This window comes from Pseudophryne corroboree, chromosome 7 (genome assembly GCF_028390025.1).
Source record: "Pseudophryne corroboree isolate aPseCor3 chromosome 7, aPseCor3.hap2, whole genome shotgun sequence".
Taxonomy (NCBI): Eukaryota; Metazoa; Chordata; class Amphibia; order Anura; family Myobatrachidae; genus Pseudophryne; species Pseudophryne corroboree.
The window spans coordinates 336,866,965-336,890,997 of NC_086450.1; the positions used below are offsets into that span (position 1 = coordinate 336,866,965).

At 48.1% G+C, this 24,033-nt stretch overlaps 1 protein-coding gene across 2 annotated transcripts in view; it reads left to right on the plus strand.

The window, feature by feature from the left end:
- The window catches only part of LOC134945223 (multidrug resistance-associated protein 1-like), a 337,654-nt gene that overhangs the window by 290,865 nt on the left and 22,756 nt on the right, over positions 1-24,033 (plus strand). For both annotated transcript variants that reach the window (XM_063934380.1, XM_063934379.1), the window contains exons 27-30: positions 1,558-1,659; positions 2,802-2,948; positions 4,791-4,949; positions 5,050-5,216. In XM_063934380.1, coding sequence (XP_063790450.1) covers positions 1,558-1,659; positions 2,802-2,948; positions 4,791-4,949; positions 5,050-5,216 — 575 coding nt within the window. The remainder of the gene's footprint in view (positions 1-1,557; positions 1,660-2,801; positions 2,949-4,790; positions 4,950-5,049; positions 5,217-24,033) is intronic.

The following is a 24,033-nucleotide window of genomic DNA, read 5'->3' on the forward strand; positions in this document are numbered from 1 at the left end:
TAGCCTTGGCTTCGGCTAGACGAGTGTCAGAATTAGCGGCTTTGTCACATAAAAGCCCCTATCTGGTTTTCCATATGGATAGATCAGAATTGCAGACCCGTTCGCAATTTCTGCCGAAAGTGGTATCATCTTTTCATATGAACCAACCTATTGTGGTGCCTGTGGCTACACGTGACTTGGAGGATTCCGAGTTACTTGATGTGGTCAGGGCTTTGAAAATTTACGTGGCCAGAACGGCTAAAGTCAGGAAAACTGAAGCGCTATTTGTCCTGTATGCATCCAACAAGATTGGTGCCCCTGCTTCAAAGCAAACTATTGCTCGCTGGATTTGTAACACGATTCAGCAAGCGCATTCTACGGCTGGATTGCCGTTACCAAAATCGGTCAAGGCCCATTCCACTAGGAAGGTGGGCTCTTCTTGGGCGGCTGCCCGGGGGATCTCGGCACTACAGCTGTGTCGAGCTGCTACTTGGTCGGGTTCAAACACTTTTGCTAAATTCTATAGGTTTGATACCCTGGCTGAGGAGGACCTCATGTTTGCTCAATCGGTGCTGCAGAGTCATCCGCACTCTCCCGCCCGTTTGGGAGCTTTGGTATAATCCCCATGGTCCTTACGGAGTCCCCAGCATCCTCTAGGACGTTAGAGAAAATAACATTTTACTTACCGGTAAATCTATTTCTCGGATGCTGGGCGCCCGTCCCAAGTGCGGACTTCTTCTGCAATACTTGTATATAGTTATTGCTTCAATAAGGGTTACGTTATAGTTGCATCGGTCTTGCACTGATGATATGTTATTTTCATACTGTTAACTGGGTAGTTATCACAAGTTATACGGTGTGATTGGTGTGGCTGGTATGAATCTTGCCCTTGGATTAACAAAATCCTTTCCTTGTACTGTCCATCTCCTCTGGGCAGTTTCTCTAACTGAGGTCTGGAGGAGGGGCATAGAGGGAGGAGCCAGTGCAAACCAGGAACTAAATTCTTTCTTAAAGTGCCCATGTCTCCTGCGGAGCCCGTCTATCCCCATGGTCCTTACGGAGTCCCCAGCATCCTCTACGGACTACGAGAAATAGATTTACCGGTAAGTAAAATCTTATTTTATCTGTAATAAATGACTACTAAAGATTACCTATGTACCTGTAAATTAAATGAACAGTAAGCTGCAGACAGAAACCTACTTTTCATATCAGTGTTTGACATTCTCAAAAAATAGTCAACTCAGCACAATTTTAATTCTTAAATGATGAGACAGTGTGTTGCTTCCAATGTTTCAGAAACCGAAATCCATGTTCCACATAAAAGATTTGGAAAACTTTACTGGTCTCTACTTTAAAAGTTCCCCCCATCCCCATACTTCTATATAGGCAGCAGGAAAAATAACTGCGTGAGTTTGTCTGTTTAGAGATCAAAGATGGACTATTAAATGGTGTACTAGATATTATCAGAGCTGTAACCTTCTATTGTGTACACGTTTCTTATCTGAGGTCTCAGTATTGATCAGCGAGGATTCATTACTTCCAGCCTACAATACAATAACTGTCACTTTTACTTCACAGTTGACAGGGGTTTTAAAGGAAGCCGTGCACACTGCGACAGACATGGAAACTAACTCTGTTGCTGTGGAGAGGGTGAAGGAGTATTGTGATGTGGAACCCGAGGTAATTGCCTCATCAAGAATAATTCCTATGTATTTCAGTGAACTACAATCTCTCTTAATGTTAAATTGCATTAGCCAATTGGATTACAATTCTTAGGAAATTGAGATTCCGTAGTCTTCATACACATCATTAATTATCCAGCTGTCCCAGAGCACTGACCTGAGGCATCTGGAATATGTGGAGGAATGATGCCTCACATTCATGAGTTCACCATTATGTTTATTCTAAACGTGGCTATACAAAGGCTCATCTGTGCTCTCTGCCCACCTCCCAAGTGGCCAGAGCTCTGACAGAAGTTTACATGAGCTGTGAGTAGTGGCACCAGTAATCTGTACATTTTACACCGCAAAGAGGACTCTGCGGTCTTGCAGTAAATTTTGACTTTGTCTTCAGTGTGGTATTTATAATGGGGGCAAGGTGTGTGGTGCAGGGGGGCCCACACCGCACACTCTGCACCCATTTCTTGAATACTTGCCTTCCTGCAGTTCTGCGTCACCGGCAGCTGCACTGCACAAATCACTGGGAAAATGGTGCAGCAGCCATTTTCCCAGTGTTTTGAGCATGCGCAGTAAGGGAATCACCAAAAATCTGCCCGCTGCGCCATTTCCCCTGTGACCGGCACATGTGCACTAGACTCTGGCACAGTGCTAAGGTCTTCCGGTGACCCTAGTGCTCACTCCACTGCGCTGCCGGCGAGGAGGGAGCCCAGATGTAGACTGCACATGGGCCCCCTCCTCTCCTCTCCGTGTCATAATATTATACAATTATAGTCTGCATTCTGTATGAATTGCTGGTGTCTGCCCATTAACAGTAATCCACCAGTCTGTTTAAGTAAGCAATAGCTTATCCCACAATGAATGCCATGTTATCATGGTAAGCAGCTGATGGCTCTGTGTAAACCAGTCACATGACATCAGAATGCAGGAAGGACAGACTCTTGCACTGCAGGCTGACTCCTTACTAAGGGTACGAAGATGGGAAAGTTTAGTGGTGTTTCCTGCAAAGAGATAGCTGACATTTTTCCTTGTATTCCTCAGATGTGGTAGAATCGTTCTTATTATTGGCAACCTGTAAAATGTCATCATAACAGAATATTTTCTAGATATCAAGAGTTTGTTTATATTGCAACTCCATATCTTTAGGCTCCATGGACATCAGAACATGTGTCAGAACTAGCGAAGTGGCCAAATGCTGGAAGAATTGAATTCCAGAATTATGGTCTGAGGTACAGAAAAGACTTGGAGTTGGCGTTAAAGAACGTCACAGCTTGTATCGCTCCTGGAGAAAAGGTCAGTGTTATTGTGTGAATGTCCTCGCAGTTCCCAGATCACTTTGTTTTAGCTGACAATAGACAACCTGAGGCCAGATAAGCCACTTTGAGATTTGCCATAAACTTTGATATCTCTTTAAAGTTAAACGTTGTCATTCTAATTAACTGTATTACTTAACATTTTACTGCAAACCTAAAAAATTACATTTTCACCATATAATCTGAACCGACTGTAATATAATTAAATTCTTGTCAGTATAGTCTTGGTATGCTACTAAGGGGTATATTCAATTGAAGTCGGATCCATTCAATGCAATCTCAATTCGACTTTAAAAAAAGTCGAATTGAGATGCGGGAGCGGAGACGGGGGAGAGCAGCGGTCAGATGGGGGAGAGCAGTGCTACAGCTACGGGCAGCGTAGCCGGAGGATGTCAAAGCCGCCGCTCATGGCAGCGTCCACCCGGCTCCAGCAGGTGAAGTCTCGCTTGCTGGAGCCGGGTGGACGCTGCTGTGAGCGGCGGCTGTGACATCCTCTGGCGCTGCTCTACACCGTCTGCCCGCGGCTCTCCCCAAGTCGAATTGAGATGGTCAAAAAGGGGGCCAAAACCTGTTGGTTTTGGCCCCGTTTTCGACATAAGCACGCGGATCGGCAGCTATTCCGCCGATCCACGTGCTTTTCGACAAGTCGAATTCCACGACTTGTCGAATAATTTGGGGTTAGATTGAATAGGTCGGAACCCCTTCCGACCTAAAAAAGTCAAAAACTGCTGTCTTTTCGACAGACGGCAGCTTTCGACTTCAATTGAATATACCCCTGTATCTAAAATGTTACTTGTGTTACTAAATCCCATAGTAGTATTCATGTGCTTCTGAGTGCAGATGTATGCTAATGTGTAGCTGAAAAATATACATTAAAGTAAACCCCCTACAGCACTAAACGTGTAAATCTGAAAAGATTAACATGTTATTGTAAAACATGACTTTTCATTTACATATTTTGTACAGAAATGTGCAAGCTAGCTCTGCTACACCAAAACAAGTCATAGTAGGACTTAACCTCTGTTCTGGTAAATGTATTGGTGCCATGCCTTGCCTGACACCTGCATCGTGAGACCCTTAGGTCAAACACAAGTCATTGCTCAGTCTCTCATACAAGGGTATATGGGTCTATGTGGGCAGACTGTTTCTCACCTGCAAGTACAGTATGATAGTAACACAGGTCAGACTGGTGTAATGCTTCCCTGACAGGTCTCCTGCTTTACTGATTATGAAAATATTATTTGGAATTTATTTACAGCAGATAGACACAGGCCCAAACGTAATAGTCACCTAGCAGGCACTGACAAGGTAGCCACTAGATTTAAAGTAGCAATTAGATTTAAGGCAAACCAGATTGGTTTTGCATTCAAACTAACTGCCTCTTTTTATCTACTGTAGAATCGCTGGAATCGCAACAGTTCTTATAAATTGCAAACTATTACATTTGGGACATGGGGCAGATGTATTAACCTGGAGAAGGCATAAGGAAGTGATAAACCAGTAATATGTGCAAGGTGATAAAGGCACCAGCCAATCAGATCCTAACTGTTAATTTACATATTGGAGCTGATTGGCTGGTGCCTTTATCACCTTGCACATATCACTGGTTTATCACTTCCTTATGCCTTCTCCAGGTTAATACATCTGCCCCACAGTTTCTTAATAAGTTGCTTTGTTTTCTTCATACAATATTACCAGTTCTTAGGTAAATCACAATTCTCATCACTGTCCAGTCTTATCTACCCAGTCATACCTTTCATAAATTAGCAACACAGTTATATAATAAAGAATACCTGTGTAAATGAAAGTCTTGTATGTGCAGGTGGGCGTAGTAGGAAGAACGGGAGCAGGGAAGTCGTCTCTTACGTTGGGATTGTTTCGGATTCTGGAGCCTGCAACTGGGACAATTCACATAGACGAAGCAGACATTTCAAAACTGGGTCTTCATGAATTGAGATCTAAAATAACTATTATCCCGCAGGTAATAACAATCGTATTATATACGAAGTAAAGTTTTATTAGATTTTAACCAGAATTGTTGATTTTCCTGGTTTTAACTTTGACTTTATTGTTCAACGTAGGATCCGGTTTTATTTTATGGGTCGCTGAGAATGAATCTGGATCCGTTTGATAGTTATTCTGATGAAGACGTTTGGACAGCTTTGGAATTGGCACACTTGAAAAGTTTTGCTTCAGGTTTACCTAATGGCCTCAGTCACATTTGTTCAGAAGGAGGAGAGAACCTGAGGTATAACTGATTCTGTTAGAGGGTGCTATATAGAAGGAACTGAAGCTGGGTGTTCCCAATGGGATCCGGTCTCTAGGTTGACCACTATTGGTCGACAGTAACTAGGTCGACATGTTCTAGGTCAAAAGGTTGACATGAGTTTTTCACAATTTTTTTTCTTTTTTTGACCTTTTTCATACTTGACGATCCACGCGGAATACGATTGGGAATAGTAACCTTTCCTGAAGCTGCGAGGGGACACTGTGCACTAATTGGGGTTCCCGGTCACTGTACGGAGAAAACAACACAAAAAAAAACATAACAAACTCATGTCGACCTTTTGCCAAGTCGACCTCGTTACTGTCGACATATAGTGGTCGACCTAGTTACTGTCGACCTTGCATACCACACCTGTTCCCAATACATACTGCAGTATGTTGGAATTAATGATGCAACAAATGTAGTTTAGTGTTGTATAAAGCAATATGTGAAGGAATTCTGACCGGCACTGCTACAGTAATAACCACAGAGATAAATTGGGGGGAAGGGAGGGGGGTAATGGAACCTTGCAAATAGTTAGGTATTACAAATAGTCTAAAAGCAATGGAATGGTCTCCAGTGCTGGAATGAACATCCTGAAAGTTTTAATAAAGATTGACAATCCAGTTCTAGGGTGTCATCAAAATGCTTGAATTTTCAAACCGTAGATGTAATTATATACTCTTATTCAGGGTATTGAAATTGCCTGTAAGGAGCAACCACTAAGGCAGTTTCCCAAATTCCACCATTTCAGTCCAGGTTTTAAGGATATCCATGCTTGAGCACTGGTGACTTACATAGTATTTGATTTAACCATTTGGATGCAAACATGGCTATCCTTAAATCCTGGACTGTAATGGCGGAGTTTGTGCAACTCTGCACTAAGAATAACTGTTTCTATAGCGTAAGACAGCCTATTGACTCCCTGATATTTTCCTAGAGTGTCAGACAGATGTACTATCTCCATGGCATGTTCCCACAGTGTCAGCGCTACTGTATGTATGGCATGTTTCTTCGTGTCAGACAGCTGTACTATCTCCATTGCATGTTGTTTTACAGTGTCAGATGGGGATGTAGTTGTGTGACTGCCTGTCACTATACTGACGCCGATTGAGAGCCGAACAGTCGGCATGCCGACTAACAGGGATTATTCCCACTTGTGGTGTCCACGACACCCATAGACTGGGAATAGAACCTGTGGTGAACCACCGAGCCCGCTGCGAGGCGAGATCGGGATCCTGGTGTCGGTGTAGTGACTACCTCCATCACGTGTTTTTTACAGTGTCAGAAAGCTGTACTATCCCCATGGCACGTTTCTACAGTGTCAGGCAGCTGTACTATCTGTACGATACGATACGATCATGGTACGTTTCTACAGTGTCAGGCAGCTGTACTATCTCTGTGGCACGTTTCTACAGTGTCAGGCAGCTGTACTATCTCCATGGCACGTTTCTACAGTGTCAGACAGCTGTACTATCTCCATGGCACGTTTCTACAGTGTCGGGCAGCTGTACTGTCTCCATGGCACGTTTCTACAATGTCAGGCAGCTATACTATCTCCGTGGCACGTTTCTACAGTGTCAGGCAGCTATACTATCTCCATGGCACGTTTCAGTGTCAGACAGCTGTACTATCTCCATGGCACGTTTCTACAGTGTCGGGCAGCTGTACTATCTCCATGGCACGTTTCTACAGTGTCAGGCAGCTGTACTATCTCCATGGCACGTTTCTACAGTGTCAGGCAGCTTGTACTATCTCCGTGGCACGTTTCTACAGTGTCAGACAGCTGTACTATCTCCGTGGCACGTTTCTACAGTGTCAGGCAGCTGTACTATCTCCATGGCACGTTTCTACAGTGTCAGGCAGCTGTACTATCTCCGTGACACGTTTCTACAGTGTCAGGCAGCGGTACATTCTTTTTCATCCACTAGGGGTCACTGGAGTACTCTTGGGATATGGACGGCTTCCGCAGGAAACAGGGCACTGAATATTTAAATGTAGAACACTCCATCCCTCCATATCCCAGAGTACCTCAGTGTTTTTTCTGTGCTCGACGTAGCAACAGGTTCTGTGGCTTAGTCCACAATTCTTTTGAATATTTTTATTTTTTTGTTAATATTTTTCTTTTTTCATACACATCCCTTTTCCCCCTTCCATAAGGCAGGGTCAGGGATAGTGCAAGCTGCTACTAGCAGCTGGGGCGTGTCGGTCCTCACTAAATGAGCACCCTCACAGCCATACAGATCCTGCAGACAGGCTGGCCGGCGCTTACAGAGAAGCCCCGTCGGAGCATCATGACAGGAGCAGGAGTCAAGGTATGTTGGTCGGGGCGGTTAGCTCACGCTGCCGCCCCGCTGTGTGGGAACATTGTTTTCTTTCACTGGCGCACCATACTACTGGCCGCTTGGATCCTAGACAGTTCGCCCGCCCGCCGCTGCTGCTCCGGCCGCCGCTCTCTTATTCCAGCGCGTCCCGCTACCCGGCTCCCGCTGGCGGCCCCACACGCTGCCTGTTGCCCGCCCGCATACTGCATCCGCAACGGAGCATACAGGGGGGGGGGGCATTACAGGCTGCAAGCAGAGGATGCAATCAGCGGCAAGAGGGGGGATAAACTGCAGCAACAGCAGTATGCTAGGCTGCAGGGATGATTACACAGGATTTTCATACAGGTTATATATCAGTTTATAAGCTTGTAACCTGTACTGTGACTATGATTTTAAGCATGGCAGCCATTTTAACCATGCTTCCTGTGTCTTCCTGTTGTGATTCCAGAACGTTCCAGTACTACATCTCTACTCCACCGGAGGCGCAGGGGTGTTAGTGGGAATTTGGGATCACATTTCATAGTACTGGCCACGTGTACTGCACTTGGCCAGATATATATATAGAGACACCTTCGTACTATTTTACTGAGTCGTGCAAGTGTCTGTTTTTTGTGTATTGTATTGTCTGTCTCCATAATGAGTAAGGCACCAGCAAAAATTAAAAAGCATCACTGCAAAGTCTGTAGCAGTGTGTTACCGGATGGATCTACCACATGTCCAGTATGTTTTGTGGATTCAGTTACGAATACAATTTCTGCTCCGGTTTTAAAGCCAGTTTCATCCCCGGACCCTCCATGGGAAATGCTAGCCAATGTACTGGCTGGGTTGCAATCAGAATTGACCGCCGCTCGACAAGAGCGGGAAGCGGCAAGATCTGAGTCTAGGGTGAGACCGCCAGAACTACCGGAGGCGTCTCAGCCTTGCAAAAGTCCCAAATCCATTTTGGGTAGACGGGATAAATTTCATATGTCTTATGATTTACCAGTTTCTGCTATCTTGCATTCTGACGATTCCATGCCAGACCTCACGGCACAAGATGAGGGTGAGGAGGGTGAAGTGGAGTCAGATAGTGAGGATTTTAACAGCTCAGGTATTGATAATCTCATCAGAGCGGTGCGTCAGTCTCTGAAGTTTACAGAAACTGAGGAGCCTCTGACAAATGATCAGGTCGTGTTTACTAAACGACAGAGAACTCCAATGTGTTTTCCTGTTTCGGAGTCTCTTAATAAGATGTTAGTAGAAACACGACAGACTCCAGATAAACGGTTTTCTATACCTCGCAGATTTAAGTCTAGTTACCCGTTTCCAGAGTCTGTGACAGCTACATGGGAGAATCCACCAATAGTTGATTCGTCAGTGTCGAAACTTACAAATAAATTAACCATACCAGTGCCAGCTGCTACTACGCTTAAAGACCCTTCAGATCGCAAAATAGAAACTATGCTAAAGTCCATGTATGTAGCAGCAGGAGTGCTGCTGAGACCTGGCTTGGTTGGTATCTGGGTCACTAAGGCGCTCATAGTATGGATAACAGAACTCAAGTCTGCCCTACATGACGAACACCTTATACTTCTTGCTGATCAAATGTGTGAGGCTGCGGAGTATCTCTGTACAGCTTCTACTGACGTCAGTCAGCTCACTTCTCGTATTTCATCGTCGCTAGTTACGGCACGACGAGCACTCTGGCTGCGTTCTTGGCAAGTGGAGGCAGAGGTCAAAAGAGGTATAGAGGCGTTACCTTACGGTGACAAGAAGTTGTTTGGTCCTGAATTGGACACATGGATTTCTGAGGCCACGGGAGGAAAGTCGGTTTTCTTACCATTGCCTCCACCGGTACCAAGACGGAGGTACTCTGGACCTGCGTTCAAATCCTTTAGACCTCAGTCCTTTCGCGGACGTGGCAGAGGAACAGCCACGCCTGGTAGACGTGGTCGTGGACGTGATTTCCAACAAACCAACACAAGTCGTCAGGACGCCAAGGTCACCGACAAGCCAGTGGCATGACGGGCTACCAGCCCATCTCGGTTCTCCGATTGTGGGAGCACGCCTTCAGACGTTCCATTTGGCGTGGTTCCAGACATCCGCGGATGGGTGGATCTGCAATTTAGTGTTAAGAGGTTACAAAATAGAGTTCGACTGTCTTCCGCCACTGCGGTTTTTCAAGACAGGACTGCCTCTGTCGGACGACAAGAGGGCGGTTCTGCAAATTGCTATTCAGTCCCTACTGGATTCAGCAGTTTTGATTCCGGTCCCTGTACACCAACAGGGTCAGGGTTATTATTCCAGTCTGTTTGTGGTACCGAAGCCAGATGGCTCAGTCAGGCCAATATTGAACTTAAAGGGTCTCAATCGGTACGTAACTTACTACAGATTCAAGATGGAATCTCTGCGCTCAGTGATTGCAAGTTTAGAGCCAAAGGAATTCATGATTGCGCTAGATCTCAAGGATGCGTACTTACATATTCCGATTTGGCAGCCTCATCAGAGGTTCTTGCGGTTTGCAATACGCCAAAATCATTACCAGTTTCAGGCTCTACCGTTTGGCCTATCGTCAGCGCCTCGGGTATTCACCAAAGTGATGTCTGTGATGATAGCTCATCTCAGATCCCTGGGAGTGACAATAGTTCCGTATTTAGACGATCTGCTCATCAAAGCCCCGTCTCAACAGATGCTTCTCCAACATGCGCTACTAACGTAAAATGTACTAGTTCACCACGGTTGGATTGTCAACTTCAAGAAATCACATCTCATTCCGTCTCAACGCCTTCAATTCCTAGGTATGATTTTCGATACGGTAAATCAAAGAATTTACCTACCACAACAGAAAGTACAGATTATTCGCCATCTAGTACAATTAGTGCTCAAGCCACGCACAGTCTCGGTACATTTGTGCATTCGCCTCTTAGGAACAATGGTGGCGGCTTTCGAAGCGCTTCAGTTCGGAAGATTTCACTCACGTCCATTTCAACTGGATGTGCTCGCACAGTGGTCGGGCTCGCATTTGCAGATTCACCACAGGGTGAGGTTGTCGCCAAGGGCAAGGGTGTCTCTACTCTGGTGGCTCAAGGTACACAATATAACCGCAGGGAAACTGTTCGGCGGCTGCAATTGGATAATTCTAACGACGGACGCGAGTCTCAGAGGTTGGGGAGCTGTAGTTAAAAACTGTCAGCTCCAGGGTCTCTGGGCGGATCACAAAAGATTGCTGTCTATAAATGTCCTGGAACTCCGCGCAATTTACAATGCACTACGACAAGCAGTACACATGCTTCGCTCTCAGACTGTCCAAGTGCAGTCAGACAACGCAACGGCAGTCACATACATCAACAAGCAAGGAGGAACGAAAAGCCGCATGGCAATGCGGGAAGTTGCTCGAATCCTCAATTGGGCAGAATACCACCAGGTGATATTGTCGGCAGTGTTCATTCCGAGAGTGGACAACTGGGAGGCAGATTATCTCAGCCGTCGGGATTTTCATCCAGGAGAATGGGCATTAAGTCCAGAAGTGTTTCACATGTTGGTTCAGCGGTGGGGTTACCCTCAGGTGGACCTAATGGCGTCTCGCCACAATCACCAAACGCTCCAGTATGTGTCCAGAACGAGAGGTCCAAAGGCAGTGGCGGTGGACGCTCTCACAATCGCTTGGCCGTACAGCCTAGTGTATCTGTTTCCACCGTTTCCGCTGCTCCCTCTGGTGCTAAAACGGATCAAAAGAGAGTCTGTCACAGTCATACTAGTGGCACCTCATTGGCCTCGGAGAGCTTGGTTCTCGGATCTCCACGGTCTACTTGCAGACGATCCTTGGCCGCTCCCACTGCGTCCGGACTTGTTACAACAGGGTCCGTTCCTTTACCCGATTTAGCGCGGCTGCGTTTGACGGGGTGGCTGTTGAGACCGCCCTCTTAAGAAGAGAGGGCATTCCAGAATCGGTTATACCAACCATGTTACGAGCTAGGAAGCCAGTTACGGCAGCTCATTATTACAGAATTTGGCGTGCTTATATAGGTTGGTGTGAAACTCGGAAGTTTCCGACATCATCTTTCAAGTTATCCCGTCTTTTGTTATTTCTACAAACGGGGTTAGATGGAGGACTGCGTTTATCTACACTAAAGGTGCAGGTATCTGCTTTGTCAATACACTTTCAAAGAAGATTGGCTCTATTGCCGTCTATACACACCTTTCTGCAAGGTGTCCTCAGAGTACAGCCTCCATTCATTCCACTTACAGTGCCATGGGACTTGAATCTGGTTTTAAATTTCTTACAGTCTTCATATTTTGAACCCTTACAGCAAGTGGATATAAAGTTTCTCACTTGGAAAACAATTTTTCTTCTAGCCTTAGCTTCGGCAAGGCGTGTTTCAGATTTGGGTGCCTTGTCATGAAAGCCACCGTATTTGGTGTTTCATGATAACAGAGCGGAACTTCGGACGAATCCCGCTTTCTTACCAAAGGTAGTGTCATCTTTTCACATCAATCAACCAATAGTAGTTCCTGTGTTAACAGCACATTCTGGAACTCTGGATGTGGTACGCGCTTTACGCGTTTATGTATCCCGAACGTCTGCAGTTCGTAAGACGGATACGTTGCTTGTTCTCTATGATGCTGCCAAGATGGGTTGGCCAGCGTCTAAGCAGACCTTATCCAGATGAATAAAACTGACCATACGTCAGGCTTACCTTCATGCTAGGTTACAGCCGCCTACATCAGTAACAGCTCATTCCACACGTTCTGTGGGAACTTCATGGGCAGCTGGTCGTGGAGCTTCTACGATGCAGCTTTGCCGTGCGGCTACATGGTCTTCCGTGCACACGTTGGTGCGCTTTTACAAGTTTGATACGTTTGCGGCATCAGCATCTAGCTTTGGCCGCCTAGTGTTACAGGTGCCAAACAGCTCTCCCGCCCACGGCGGAAGCTTTGGTACGTCCCAAGAGTACTCCAGTGACCCCTAGTGGATGAAAAAGAAAATAGGATTTTGGTACTTACCAGGTAAATCCTTTTCTTTGAATCCATAGGGGGCACTGGACGCCCACCCAGAGCAGTTTACCTGGTTTGTGGTAAGTTCAGGGGATCTTATGGTAACACACTCTCACCGACTGGTTCAAATTATCAAGTGCTGGTTATGGTGTCAACTGTTTAGTTGTCAGTAACGTTATGTGTCAACTTCATTGTTGTCCGTTATGTTATATGTAATACTCCATTGTCAACCTCTCTATAGCTCCTGTTCGGCTCAGTAAAAAACACTGAGGTACTCTGGGATATGGAGGGGTGGAGTGTTCTAAATTTAAATATTCAGTGCCCTGTTTCCTGCGAAGCCGTCCATATCCCAAGAGTACTCCAGTGCCCCCTATGGATTCAAAGAAAAGGATTTACCTGGTAAGTACCAAAATCCTATTATCTCCATGGTACGTTTCTACAGTGTCAGGCAGCTGTACTATCTGTACGATACGATCATGGTATGTTTCTACAGTGTCAGGCAGCTGTACTATCTGTACGATACGATCATGGTACGTTTCTACAGTGTCAGGCAGCTGTACTATCTCCATGGCACGTTTCTACAGTGTCAGACAGCTGTACTATCTCCATGGCACGTTTCTACAGTGTCAGACAGCTGTACTATCTCCATGGCACGTTTCTACAGTGTCAGACAGCTGTACTATCTGTACGATACGATCATGGTACGTTTCTACAGTGTCAGGCAGCTGTACTATCTCCATGGCACGTTTCTACAGTGTCGGGCAGCTGTACTGTCTCCATGGCACGTTTCTACAATGTCAGGCAGCGGTACTATCTCCGTGGCACGTTTCTACAGTGTCAGGCAGCTGTACTATCTCTATGGCACGTTTCTACAGTATCAGGCAGCTGTACTATCTGTACGATACGATCATGGTACGTTTCTACAGTGTTAGACAGCTGTACTATCTCCATGGCACGTTTCTACAGTGTCGGGCAGCTGTACTGTCTCCATGGCACGTTTCTACAATGTCAGGCAGCGGTACTATCTCCGTGGCACGTTTCTACAGTGTCAGGCAGCTGTACTATCTCTATGGCACGTTTCTACAGTGTCAGACAGCTGTACTGTCTCCATGGCACGTTCTACAGTGTCAGACAGCTGTACTATCTCCATGTCACGTTTCTACAGTATCAGGCAGCTGTACTATCTGTACGATACGATCATGGTACGTTTCTACAGTGTTAGACAGCTGTACGATCTCCATGGCACGTTTCTACAGTGTCAGACAGCTGTACTATCTCCATGGCACGTTTCTACAGTGTCGGGCAGCTGTACTGTCTCCATGGCACGTTTCTACAGTGTCGGGCAGCTGTACTGTCTCTATGGCACGTTTCTACAGTGTCAGGCAGCTGTACTATCTCCATGGCACGTTTCTACAGTGTCAGGCAGCTGTACTTTCTCTAACATCCTAGTGGATGCTGGGGACTCCGTAAGGACCATGGGGAATAGACGGGCTCCGCAGGAGACTGGGCACTCTCAAGAAAGATTAGGTACTATCTGGTGTGCACTAGCTCCTCCCTCTATGCCCCTCCTCCAGACCTCAGTTAGAATCTGTGCCCGGCCAGAGCTGGGTGCTCCTAGTGGGCTCTCCTGAGCTTACTAGTAAAAAAGTATTTGTTAGGTTTTTTTATTTTCAGTGAGCTTCTGCTGGCAACAGACTCACTGCTACGAGGGACTGAGGGGAGAGAAGCAAACCTACCTGTCTACAGCTAGGTTGCGCTTCTTAGGCTACTGGACACCATTAGCTCCAGAGGGTTCGAACACAGGCATCTGTCCTCGATCGTCCGTTCCCGGAGCCGCGCCGCCGTCCCCCTCGCAGAGCCAGAAGAACAGAAGCTTGAAGACGGCGAAAACGGCGGCTGAAGACTCCTGTCTTCATTTAAGGTAGCGCACAGCACCACAGCTGTGCGCCATTGCTCCCATCACACTTTCACACTCCGGTCACTGTAGGGTGCAGGGCGCTGGGGGGGGGGGGGCGCCCTGGGCAGCAATTGAAGTACCTTTTTGGCATAACATACATATATACAGTCAGGCACTGTATATATGTAAAAAACCCCGCCATTTTTTTCACACAGAAGCGGGACAGAAGCCCGCCGCTGAGGGGGCGGGGCCTTCTTCCTCAGCACACCAGCGCCATTTTCTCTTCACAGCTCCGCTGGAAGGACGCTCCCCAGGCTCTCCCCTGCAGTATCCAGGTACAAGAAGGGTAAAAAAGAGAGGGGGGGGCACATAAATTTAGGCGCAAAAGACATAAAATCGGCAGCTATTGGGTAATCACTTATTATAGTGAATATCCCTGGGTTATATAGCGCTGTGGTGTGTGCTGGCATACTCTCTCTCTGTCTCCCCAAAGGCCTTTGTGGGGTCCTGTCCTCAGTCAGAGCATTCCCTGTGTGTCTGCTGTGTGTCGGTACGGCTGTGTCGACATGTCTGATGAGGAGGGTTACGTGGAGGCGGAGCAAGTGCGGATAAATGTGGTGTCGCCGCCGTCGGGGCCGACACCTGATTGGATGGATATGTGGAAGGTCTTAAATGATAATGTAAGCTCCTTGCGTAAAAGATTTGATGACGCTGCAGCCTTGGGACAGCCGGGGTCTCAACCCGGGCCTGCCCAGGCGACTCAGAGGCCGTCAGGGTCTCATAAACGCCCACTATATCAGATGGTTGACACAGATGCCGACACGGAGTCCGACTCCAGTGTCGATGATGATGAGGCACAATTACAGCCTAAGATGACCAAGGCCATCCGCTACATGATTATTGCAATGAAAGATGTATTGCACATTTCAGAGGTTAACCCTGTCCCTGACAAGAGGGTGTATATGTTTGGGGAGAAAAAGCAGGCAGTGACTTTTCCCCCGTCACATGAATTAAATGAGTTATGTGAAGAAGCGTGGAGTTCCCATGATAAGAAAGTGGTGATTTCCAAAAAATTACTGCTGGCGTACCCTTTCCCGCCAACGGACAGGTTACGTTGGGAATCCTCCCCTAGGGTAGACAAGGCGCTGACACGCTTATCTAAGAAGGTGGCCCTGCCGTCTCAGGATACGGCCGCCCTAAAGGATCCTGCGGATAGGAAGCTATCTTGAAGTCAGTGTATACACACTCTGGTACTCTACTGAGACCAGCTATTGCTTCAGCCTGGATGTGTAGCGCTGTAGCAGCATGGACAGATACTCTGTCAGAGGACATAGATGCCCTGGACAGGGATACTGTCTTGCTAACCCTGGGCCATATAAAAGACGCCGTCTTATATATGCGGGATGCCCAGAGGGACATTTGCCTGCTGGGCTCTAGAATTAATGCAATGTCCATTTCTCTAACGTCCTAAGTGGATGCTGGGGACTCCGTCAGGACCATGGGGAATAGCGGCTCCGCAGGAGACAGGGCACAAAAGTAAAAGCTTTAGGATCAGGTGGTGTGCACTGGCTCCTCCCCCTATGACCCTCCTCCAAGCCTCAGTTAAGATTTTGTGCCCGGCCGAGAAGGGTGCAATCTAGGTGGCTCTCCTAAAGAGCTGCTTAGAGTAAAAGTTTTGTTAGGTTTTTTATTTTCAGTGAGTCCTGCTGGCAACAGGCTCACTGCTACGAGGGACTTAGGGGAGAGAAGTGAACTCACCTGCGTGCAGGATGGATTGGCTTCTTAGGCTACTGGACACCATTAGCTCCAGAGGGAGTCGGAACACAGGTCTCACCCTGGGGTTCGTCCCGGAGCCGCGCCGCCGACCCCCTTGCAGATGCCGAAAAGTGAAGAGGTCCAGAAACCGGCGGCAGAAGACTCTTCAGTCTTCATAAGGTAGCGCACAGCACTGCAGCTGTGCGCCATTGTTGTCAGCACACTTCATAGCAGCGGTCACTGAGGGTGCAGGGCGCTGGGGGGGGGGGCGCCCTGGGCAGCAATGATAGTACCTTATTCTGGCTAAAAATACATCACATATAGCCCCTGGGGGCTATATGGATGTATTTAACCCCTGCCAGGTCTCAGAAAAACGGGAGAAGAAGCCCGCCGAAAAGGGGGCGGGGCCTATTCTCCTCAGCACACAGCGCCATTTTCCCTCACAGAAATGCTGGTGGGAAGGCTCCCAGGCTCTCCCCTGCACTGCACTACAGAAACAGGGTTAAAACAGAGAGGGGGGGCACTTATTTGGCGATATGTATATATATATATATTAAAATGCTATAAGGGAAAAACACTTATATAAAGGTTGTCCCTGTATAATTATAGCGTTTTTGGTGTGTGCTGGCAAACTCTCCCTCTGTCTCCCCAAAGGGCTAGTGGGGTCCTGTCCTCTATCAGAGCATTCCCTGTGTGTGTGCTGTGTGTCGGTACGTGTGTGTCGACATGTATGAGGACGATGTTGGTGAGGAGGCGGAGCAATTGCCTGAAATGGTGATGTCACTCTCTAGGGAGTCGACACCGGAATGGATGGCTTATTTAAGGAATTACGTGATAATGTCAACACGCTGCAAGGTCGGTTGACGACATGAGACGGCCGGCAAACAAATTAGTACCTGTCCAGGCGTCTCAAACACCGTCAGGGGCTGTAAAACGCTCATTTACCTCAGTCGGTCGACACAGACACAGACACGGACACTGACTCCAGTGTCGACGGTGAAGAAACAAACGTATTTTCCTTTAGGGCCACACGTTACATGTTAAGGGCAATGAAGGAGGTGTTACATATTTCTGATACTACAAGTACCACAAAGAAGGGTATTATGTGGGGTGTGAAAAAACTACCTGTAGTTTTTCCTGAATCAGATAAATTAAATGAAGTGTGTGATGATGAGTGGGTTTCCCCCGATAGAAAATTATTGGCGGTATACCCTTTCCCGCCAGAAACACCCTTTAGGGTGGATAAGGCGCTCACACGCTTATCAAAACAAGTGGCGGTACCGTCTCCAGATAGGGCCGCCCTCAAGGAGCCAGCTGAGAGGCTGGAAAATATCCTAAAAAGGTATATACACACATACTGGTGTTATACTGCGACCAGCGATCGCCTCAACCTGGATGTGCAGCGCTGGGGTGGCTTGGTCGGATTCCCTGACTGAAAATATTGATACCCTTGACAGGGACAGTATTTTATGGACTATAGAGCATTTAAAGGATGCATTTCTATATATGCGAGATGCACAGAGGGATATTTGCACTCTGGTATCAAGAGTAAGTGCGATGTCCATATCTGCCAGAAGATGTTTATGGACACGACAGTGGTCAGGTGATGCAGATTCCAAACGGCAAATGGAAGTATTGCCGTATAAAGGGGAGGAGTTATTTGGGGTCGGTCCATCGGACCTGGTGGCCACGGCAACAGCTGGAAAATCCACCTTTTTTACCCCAAGTCACATCTCAGCAGAAAAAGACACCGTCTTTTCAGCCTCAGTCCTTTCGTCCCCATAAGGGCAAGCGGGCAAAAGGCCAGTCATATCTGCCCAGGGATAGAGGAAAGGGAAGAAGACTGCAGCAGGCAGCCCATTCCCAGGAACAGAGCCCTCCACCGCTTCTACTAAGTCCTCAGCATGACGCTGGGGCCGTACAAGCGGACTCAGGTGCGGTGGGGGGTCGTCTCAAGAGTTTCAGCGCGTAGTGGGCTCACTCGCAAGTGGACCCCTGGATCCTACAAGTAGTATCCCAGGGGTACAGATTGGAAATTCGAGACGTCTCCCCCTCGCAGGCTCCTGATGTCTGTTTTACCAACGTCTTCCTCCGACAGGGAGGCAGTATTGGAAACAATTCACAAGCTGTATTCCCAGCAGGTGATAATCAAAGTACCCCTCCTACAAAAAGGAAAGGGGTATTATTCCACACTATATTGTGGTACTGAAGCCGGACGGCTCGGTGAGACCTATTCTAAATGGATAATCTTTGAACACTTACATACAGAGGTTCAAATCAAGATGGAGTCACTCAGAGCAGTGATAGCGAACCAATAGGGTGTCCCTGGACATCAAGGTTGCTTACCTCCATGTCCCAAATTGCCCTTCTCACCAAGGGTACCTCAGGTTCGTGGTACGGAACTGTCACTATCAGTTTCAGACGCTGCCGTTTGGATTGTCCACGGCACCCCGGGTCTTTACCAAAGTAATGGCCGAAATGATGATTCTTCTTCAAAGAAAAGGCGTCTTAATTATCCCTTACTTGGACGATCTCCTGATAAGGGCAGGGTCCAGAGAACAGTTGGAAGTCGGAGTAGCACTATCTCAAGTAGTTCTACGACAGCACGGGTGGATTTTAAATATCCAAAATCGCAGCCGTTTCCGACGACACGTCTGCTGTTCCTAGGGATGGTTCTGGACACAGTCCAGAAAAAGGTGTTTCTCCCGGAGGAGAAAGCCAGGGAGTTATCCGAGCTAGTCAGGAACCTCCTAAAACCAGGAAAAGTGTCAGTGCATCATTGCACAAGAGTCCTGGGAAAAATGGTGGCTTATTACGAAGCGATTCCATTCGGCAGATTCCACACAAGAACTTTTCAGTGGGATCGGCTGGACAAATGGTCCGGATCGCATCTTCAGATGCATCAGCGGATAACCCTATCTCCAAGGACAAGGGTGTCTCTCCTGTGGTGGTTACAGAGTGCTCATCTTCTAGAGGGCCGCAGATTCGGCATTCAGGATTGGATGCTGGTGACCACGGAGGCCAGCCTGAGAGGCTGGGGAGCAGTCACACAAGGAAAAAATTTCCAGGGAGTGTGATCAAGTCTGGAGACTTTTCTCCACATAAATATACTGGAGCTAAGGGCAATTTACAATGCTCTAAGCTTAGCAAGACCTCTGCTTCAAGGTCAGCCGGTATTGATCCAGTGGGACAACAACACGGCAGTCGCCCACGTAAACAGACAGGGCGGCACAAGAAGCAGGAGGGCAATGGCAGAAACTGCAAGGATTTTTCGCTGGGCGGAAAATCATGTGATAGCACTGTCAGCAGTGTTCATTCCGGGAGTGGACAACTGGGAAGCAGACTTCCTCAGCACAACCTCCACCCGGGAGAGTGGGGACTTCATCGGGAAGTCTTCCACATGATTGTGAACCGTTGGGAAAGACCAAAGGTGGACATGATGGCGTCCCGCCTGAACAAAAAACTGGACAAGTATTGCGCCAGGTCAAAAGACTCTCAGGCATTAGCTGTGGACGTTCTGGTAACACCGTGGGTGTACCAGTCGGTGTATGTCTTACCTCCTCTGCTTCTCATACCCAAGGTATTGAGAATTATAAGACGTAGAGGAGTAAGAACTATACTCGTGGCTCCGGATTGGCCAAGAAGGACTTGGTACCCGGAACTTCAAGAGATGCTCACAGAGGACTCATGGCCTCTGCCGCTAAGAAGGGACTTGTTTCAGCAAGTACCATGTCTGTTCCAAGACTTACCGCGGCTGCGTTTGACGGCATGGCGGTTGAACGCCGGATCCTAAGGAAAAAAGGCATTCCGGAAGAGGTCATTCCTACCCTGGTCAAAGCCAGGAAGGAGGTGACCGCACAACATTATCACCACATGTGGCGAAAATATGTTGCGTGGTGTGAGGCCAGGAAGGCCCCACGAAGAAATTTCAACTCGGTCGTTTCCTGCATTCCCGCAAACAGGAGTGTCTATGGGCCTCAAATTGGGGTCCATTAAGGTTCCAATTTCGGCCCTGTCGATTTTCTTCCAAAAAAGAATTGGTTTCAGTTCCTGAAGTCCAGAAGTTTGTCAAGGGAGTGCTGCATATACAACCCCCTTTTGTGCCTCCAGTGGCACTGTGGGATCTCAACGTAGTTCTGGGATTCCTCAAATCACATTGGTTTAAACCGCTCAAATCTGTGGATTTGAAATATTTCACAGGGAAAGTGACCATGCGGTTGGCCCTGGCCTCGGCCAGGCGAGTGTCAGAATTGGCGGCGTTTGTCTCACAAAAGCCCATATCTGATTGTCCATTCGGACAGGGCAGAGCTGCGGACTCGTCCCCAGTTTCTCCCTAAGGTGGTGTCAGTGTTTCACCTGAACCAGCTTATTGTGGTACCTGCGGCTACTAGGGACTTGGAGGACTCCAAGTTGCTAGATGTTGTCAGGGCCCTGAAAATATAGTTTCCAGGACGACTGGAGTCAGGAAAACTGACTTGCTGTTATCCTGTATGCACCCAACAAACTGGGTGCTCTTGCTTCTAAGCAGACGATTGCTAGTTGGATGTGTAGTACAATTCAGCTTGCACATTCTGTGGCAGGCCTGCCACAGCCAAAATATGTAAATGCCCATTTCACGAGGAAGGTGGGCTCATCTTGGGCGGCTGCCCGAGGGCTCTCGGCTTTACAACTTTGCCGAGCTGATACTTGGTCAGGGGCACACCCTGACTGATGAGGACCTGGAGTTCTCTCATTCGGTGCTGCAGAGTCATCCGCACTCTCCCGCCCGTTTGGGAGCTTTGGTATAATCCCCATGGTCCTTACGGAGTCCCCAGCATCCACTTAGGACGTTAGAGAAAATAAGAATTTACTTACCGATAATTCTATTTCTCGTAGTCCGTAGTGGATGCTGGGCGCCCATCCCAAGTGCGGATTGTCTGCAATACTTGTACATAGTTATTGTTACAAAAATCGGGTTAGTATTGTTGTGAGCCATCTTTTCAGAGGCTCCGCTGTTATCATGCTGTTACCTGGGTTCAGATCACAGGTTGTACAGTGTGATTGGTGTGGCTGGTATGAGTCTTACCCGGGATTCAAAATCCTTCCTTATTGTGTACGCTCGTCCGGGCACAGTATCCTAACTGAGGCTTGGAGGAGGGTCATAGGGGGAGGAGCCAGTGCACACCACCTGATCCTAAAGCTTTTACTTTTGTGCCCTGTCTCCTGCGGAGCCGCTATTCCCCATGGTCCTGACGGAGTCCCCAGCATCCACTTAGGACGTCAGAGAAATAGAATTATCGGTAAGTAAATTCTTATTTTCTGCCAGGAGGGTCTTATGGACTCGGCAATGGACAGGGGATGCCGATTCTAAAAAACACATGGAGGCCTTATAAGGGTGAGGAATTGTTTGGGGACGGCCTCTCGGACCTTGTGTCCACAGCGACAGCTGGAAAATCGACTTTCTTGCCTCAGGTTTCCTCACAGCCTAAGAAAGCACCGTATTATCAAATGCAGTCCTTTCGTTCTCAGAGAAGCAAGAAGGTCAGAGGTGCATCCTTTCTTGCCAGAGGCAGGGGTAGAGGAAAGAAGCTGCACCATGCAGCTAGTTCCCAGGAACAAAAGTCCTCCCCGGCTTCCACTAAGTCCACCGCATGACGCTGGGGCTCCACAGGCGGAGCCAAGAGCGGTGGGGGCGCGTCTCCGAAAATTCAGCAACCAGTGGGTTCGCTCACAGGTGGATCCTTGGGCTATACAAATTGTATCTCAGGGATACAAGCTGGAGTTCGAAGTGACTCCCCCTCACCGTTACCTAAAATCAACCTTGCCAGCTTCCCCCACGGAAAGGGAGGTAGTCTTGGCGGCAATTCACAAGCTGTACCTCCAGCAAGTGATAATAATGGTCCCCCTCCTTCAACAGGGAAGGGGTTACTATTCCACACTGTTTGTGGTACCGAAACCGGACGGTTTGGTAAGACCCATTCTGAATTTAAAATCCTTGAACATTTATATGAAAAAATTCAAGTTCACAATGGAATCGCTGAGCGGTCATTGCAAGCCTGGAAGAGGGGGATTTTATGGTATCTCTGGACATCAAGGATGCTTACTTGCATGTCCCCATTTATCCACCTCACCAGGAGTACCTCAGGTTTGTGGTACAGGACTGTCATTACCAATTCCAGACGTTGCCGTTTGGTCTGTCCACGGCGCCGAGAGTATTTACCAAGGTAATGGCCGAAATGATGGTACTCCTTCGGAAGCAAGGAGTTACGGTTATCCCGTACTTGGAGGATCTCCTCATAAGGGCGAGGTCCAGGGAGCAGTTGTTGATCAGCGTAGCACACTCTCAGGAAGTGTTGCAACAGCACGGCTGGATTCTGAATATTCCAAAGTCGCAGCTGATTCCTACGACGCGTCTGCCCTTCCTGGGTATGATTCTGGACACAGAACAGAAGAAGGTGTTTCTCCCGGAGGAGAAGGCCCAGGAGTTAGTGACTCTGGTCAGGGACCTCCTAAAATCAAAACAGGTGTCGGTGCATCACTGCACGCAAGTCCTGGGAAAGATGGTGGCCTCATACGAAGCCATTCCCTTCGGCAGGTTCCATGCGAGGATCTTTCAGTGGGATCTGTTGGACAAGTGGTCCGGATCGCATCTTCAGATGCATCAGCTGATCACCCTGTCCCCCAGGGCCAGGGTGTCTCTGCTGTGGTGGCTGCAGAGTGCTCATCTTCTCGAGGGCCGCAGGTTCGGCATACAGGACTGGGTTCTGGTGACCACGGATGCAAGCCTCCGCGGATGGGGGGCAGTCACTCAGGGAAGAAACTTCCAAGGGCTGTGGTCAAGTCAGGAGACTTGTCTGCACATAAATATACTGGAACTAAGGGCCATATACAACGCCCTGAGTCAAGCAGAGCCCCTGCTTCGAGACCAACCAGTGCTGATTCAGTCAGACAACATCACGGCGGTCGCCCATGTAAACCGCCAGGGCGGCACAAGAAGCAGGGTGGCGATGGCAGAAGCCACAAAGATTCTTCGTTGGGCTGAGATTCACGTACAAGCACTGTCAGCAGTGTTCATTCCGGGCGTGGACAACTGGGAAGCAGACTTCCTCAGCAGACACGACCTCCACCCGGGAGAGTGGGGACTTCATCAAGAAGTCTTACTCTTCACACAGATTGCAAATCGATGGGAACTGCCACAGGTGGACATGATGGCGTCCCGCCTCAACAAAAAGCTAAAAAGATATTGCGCCAGGTCAAGGGACCCTCAGGCGATAGCTGTGGACGCGCTAGTGACACCCTGGGTGTTCCAGTCGGTATATGTGTTCCCTCCTCTTCCTCTCATACCCAAGGTACTGAGAATAGTAAGAAAAAGAGGAGTGAGAACAATACTCATCATTCCGGATTGGCCAAGAAGGACTTGGTACCCAGAACTACAAGAGATGATCACAGAGGACCCATGGCCTCTGCCTCTCAGACAGGACCTGTTGCAACAGGGGCCCTGTCTGTTCCAAGACTTACCGCGGCTGCGTTTGACGGCATGGCGGTTGAACGCCGGATCCTAACGGAAAAGGGCATCCCGGATGAAGTGATTCCTACGCTGATAAAAGCTAGGAAGGATGTAACAGCTAAGCATTATCACCGTATATGGCGAAGATATGTTGCTTGGTGTGAGGCCAGGATGGCCCCTACAGAGGAATTCCAGCTGGGTCGATTTATGCACTTCCTACAGTCAGGTGTGACTATGGGCCTGAAATTAGGGTCCATAAAGGTCCAGATTTCGGCCCTATCCATTTTCTTTCAAAAAGAACTGGCTTCACTGCCTGAGGTTCAGACGTTGTAAAGGGAGTGCTGCATATTCAGCCCCCTTTTG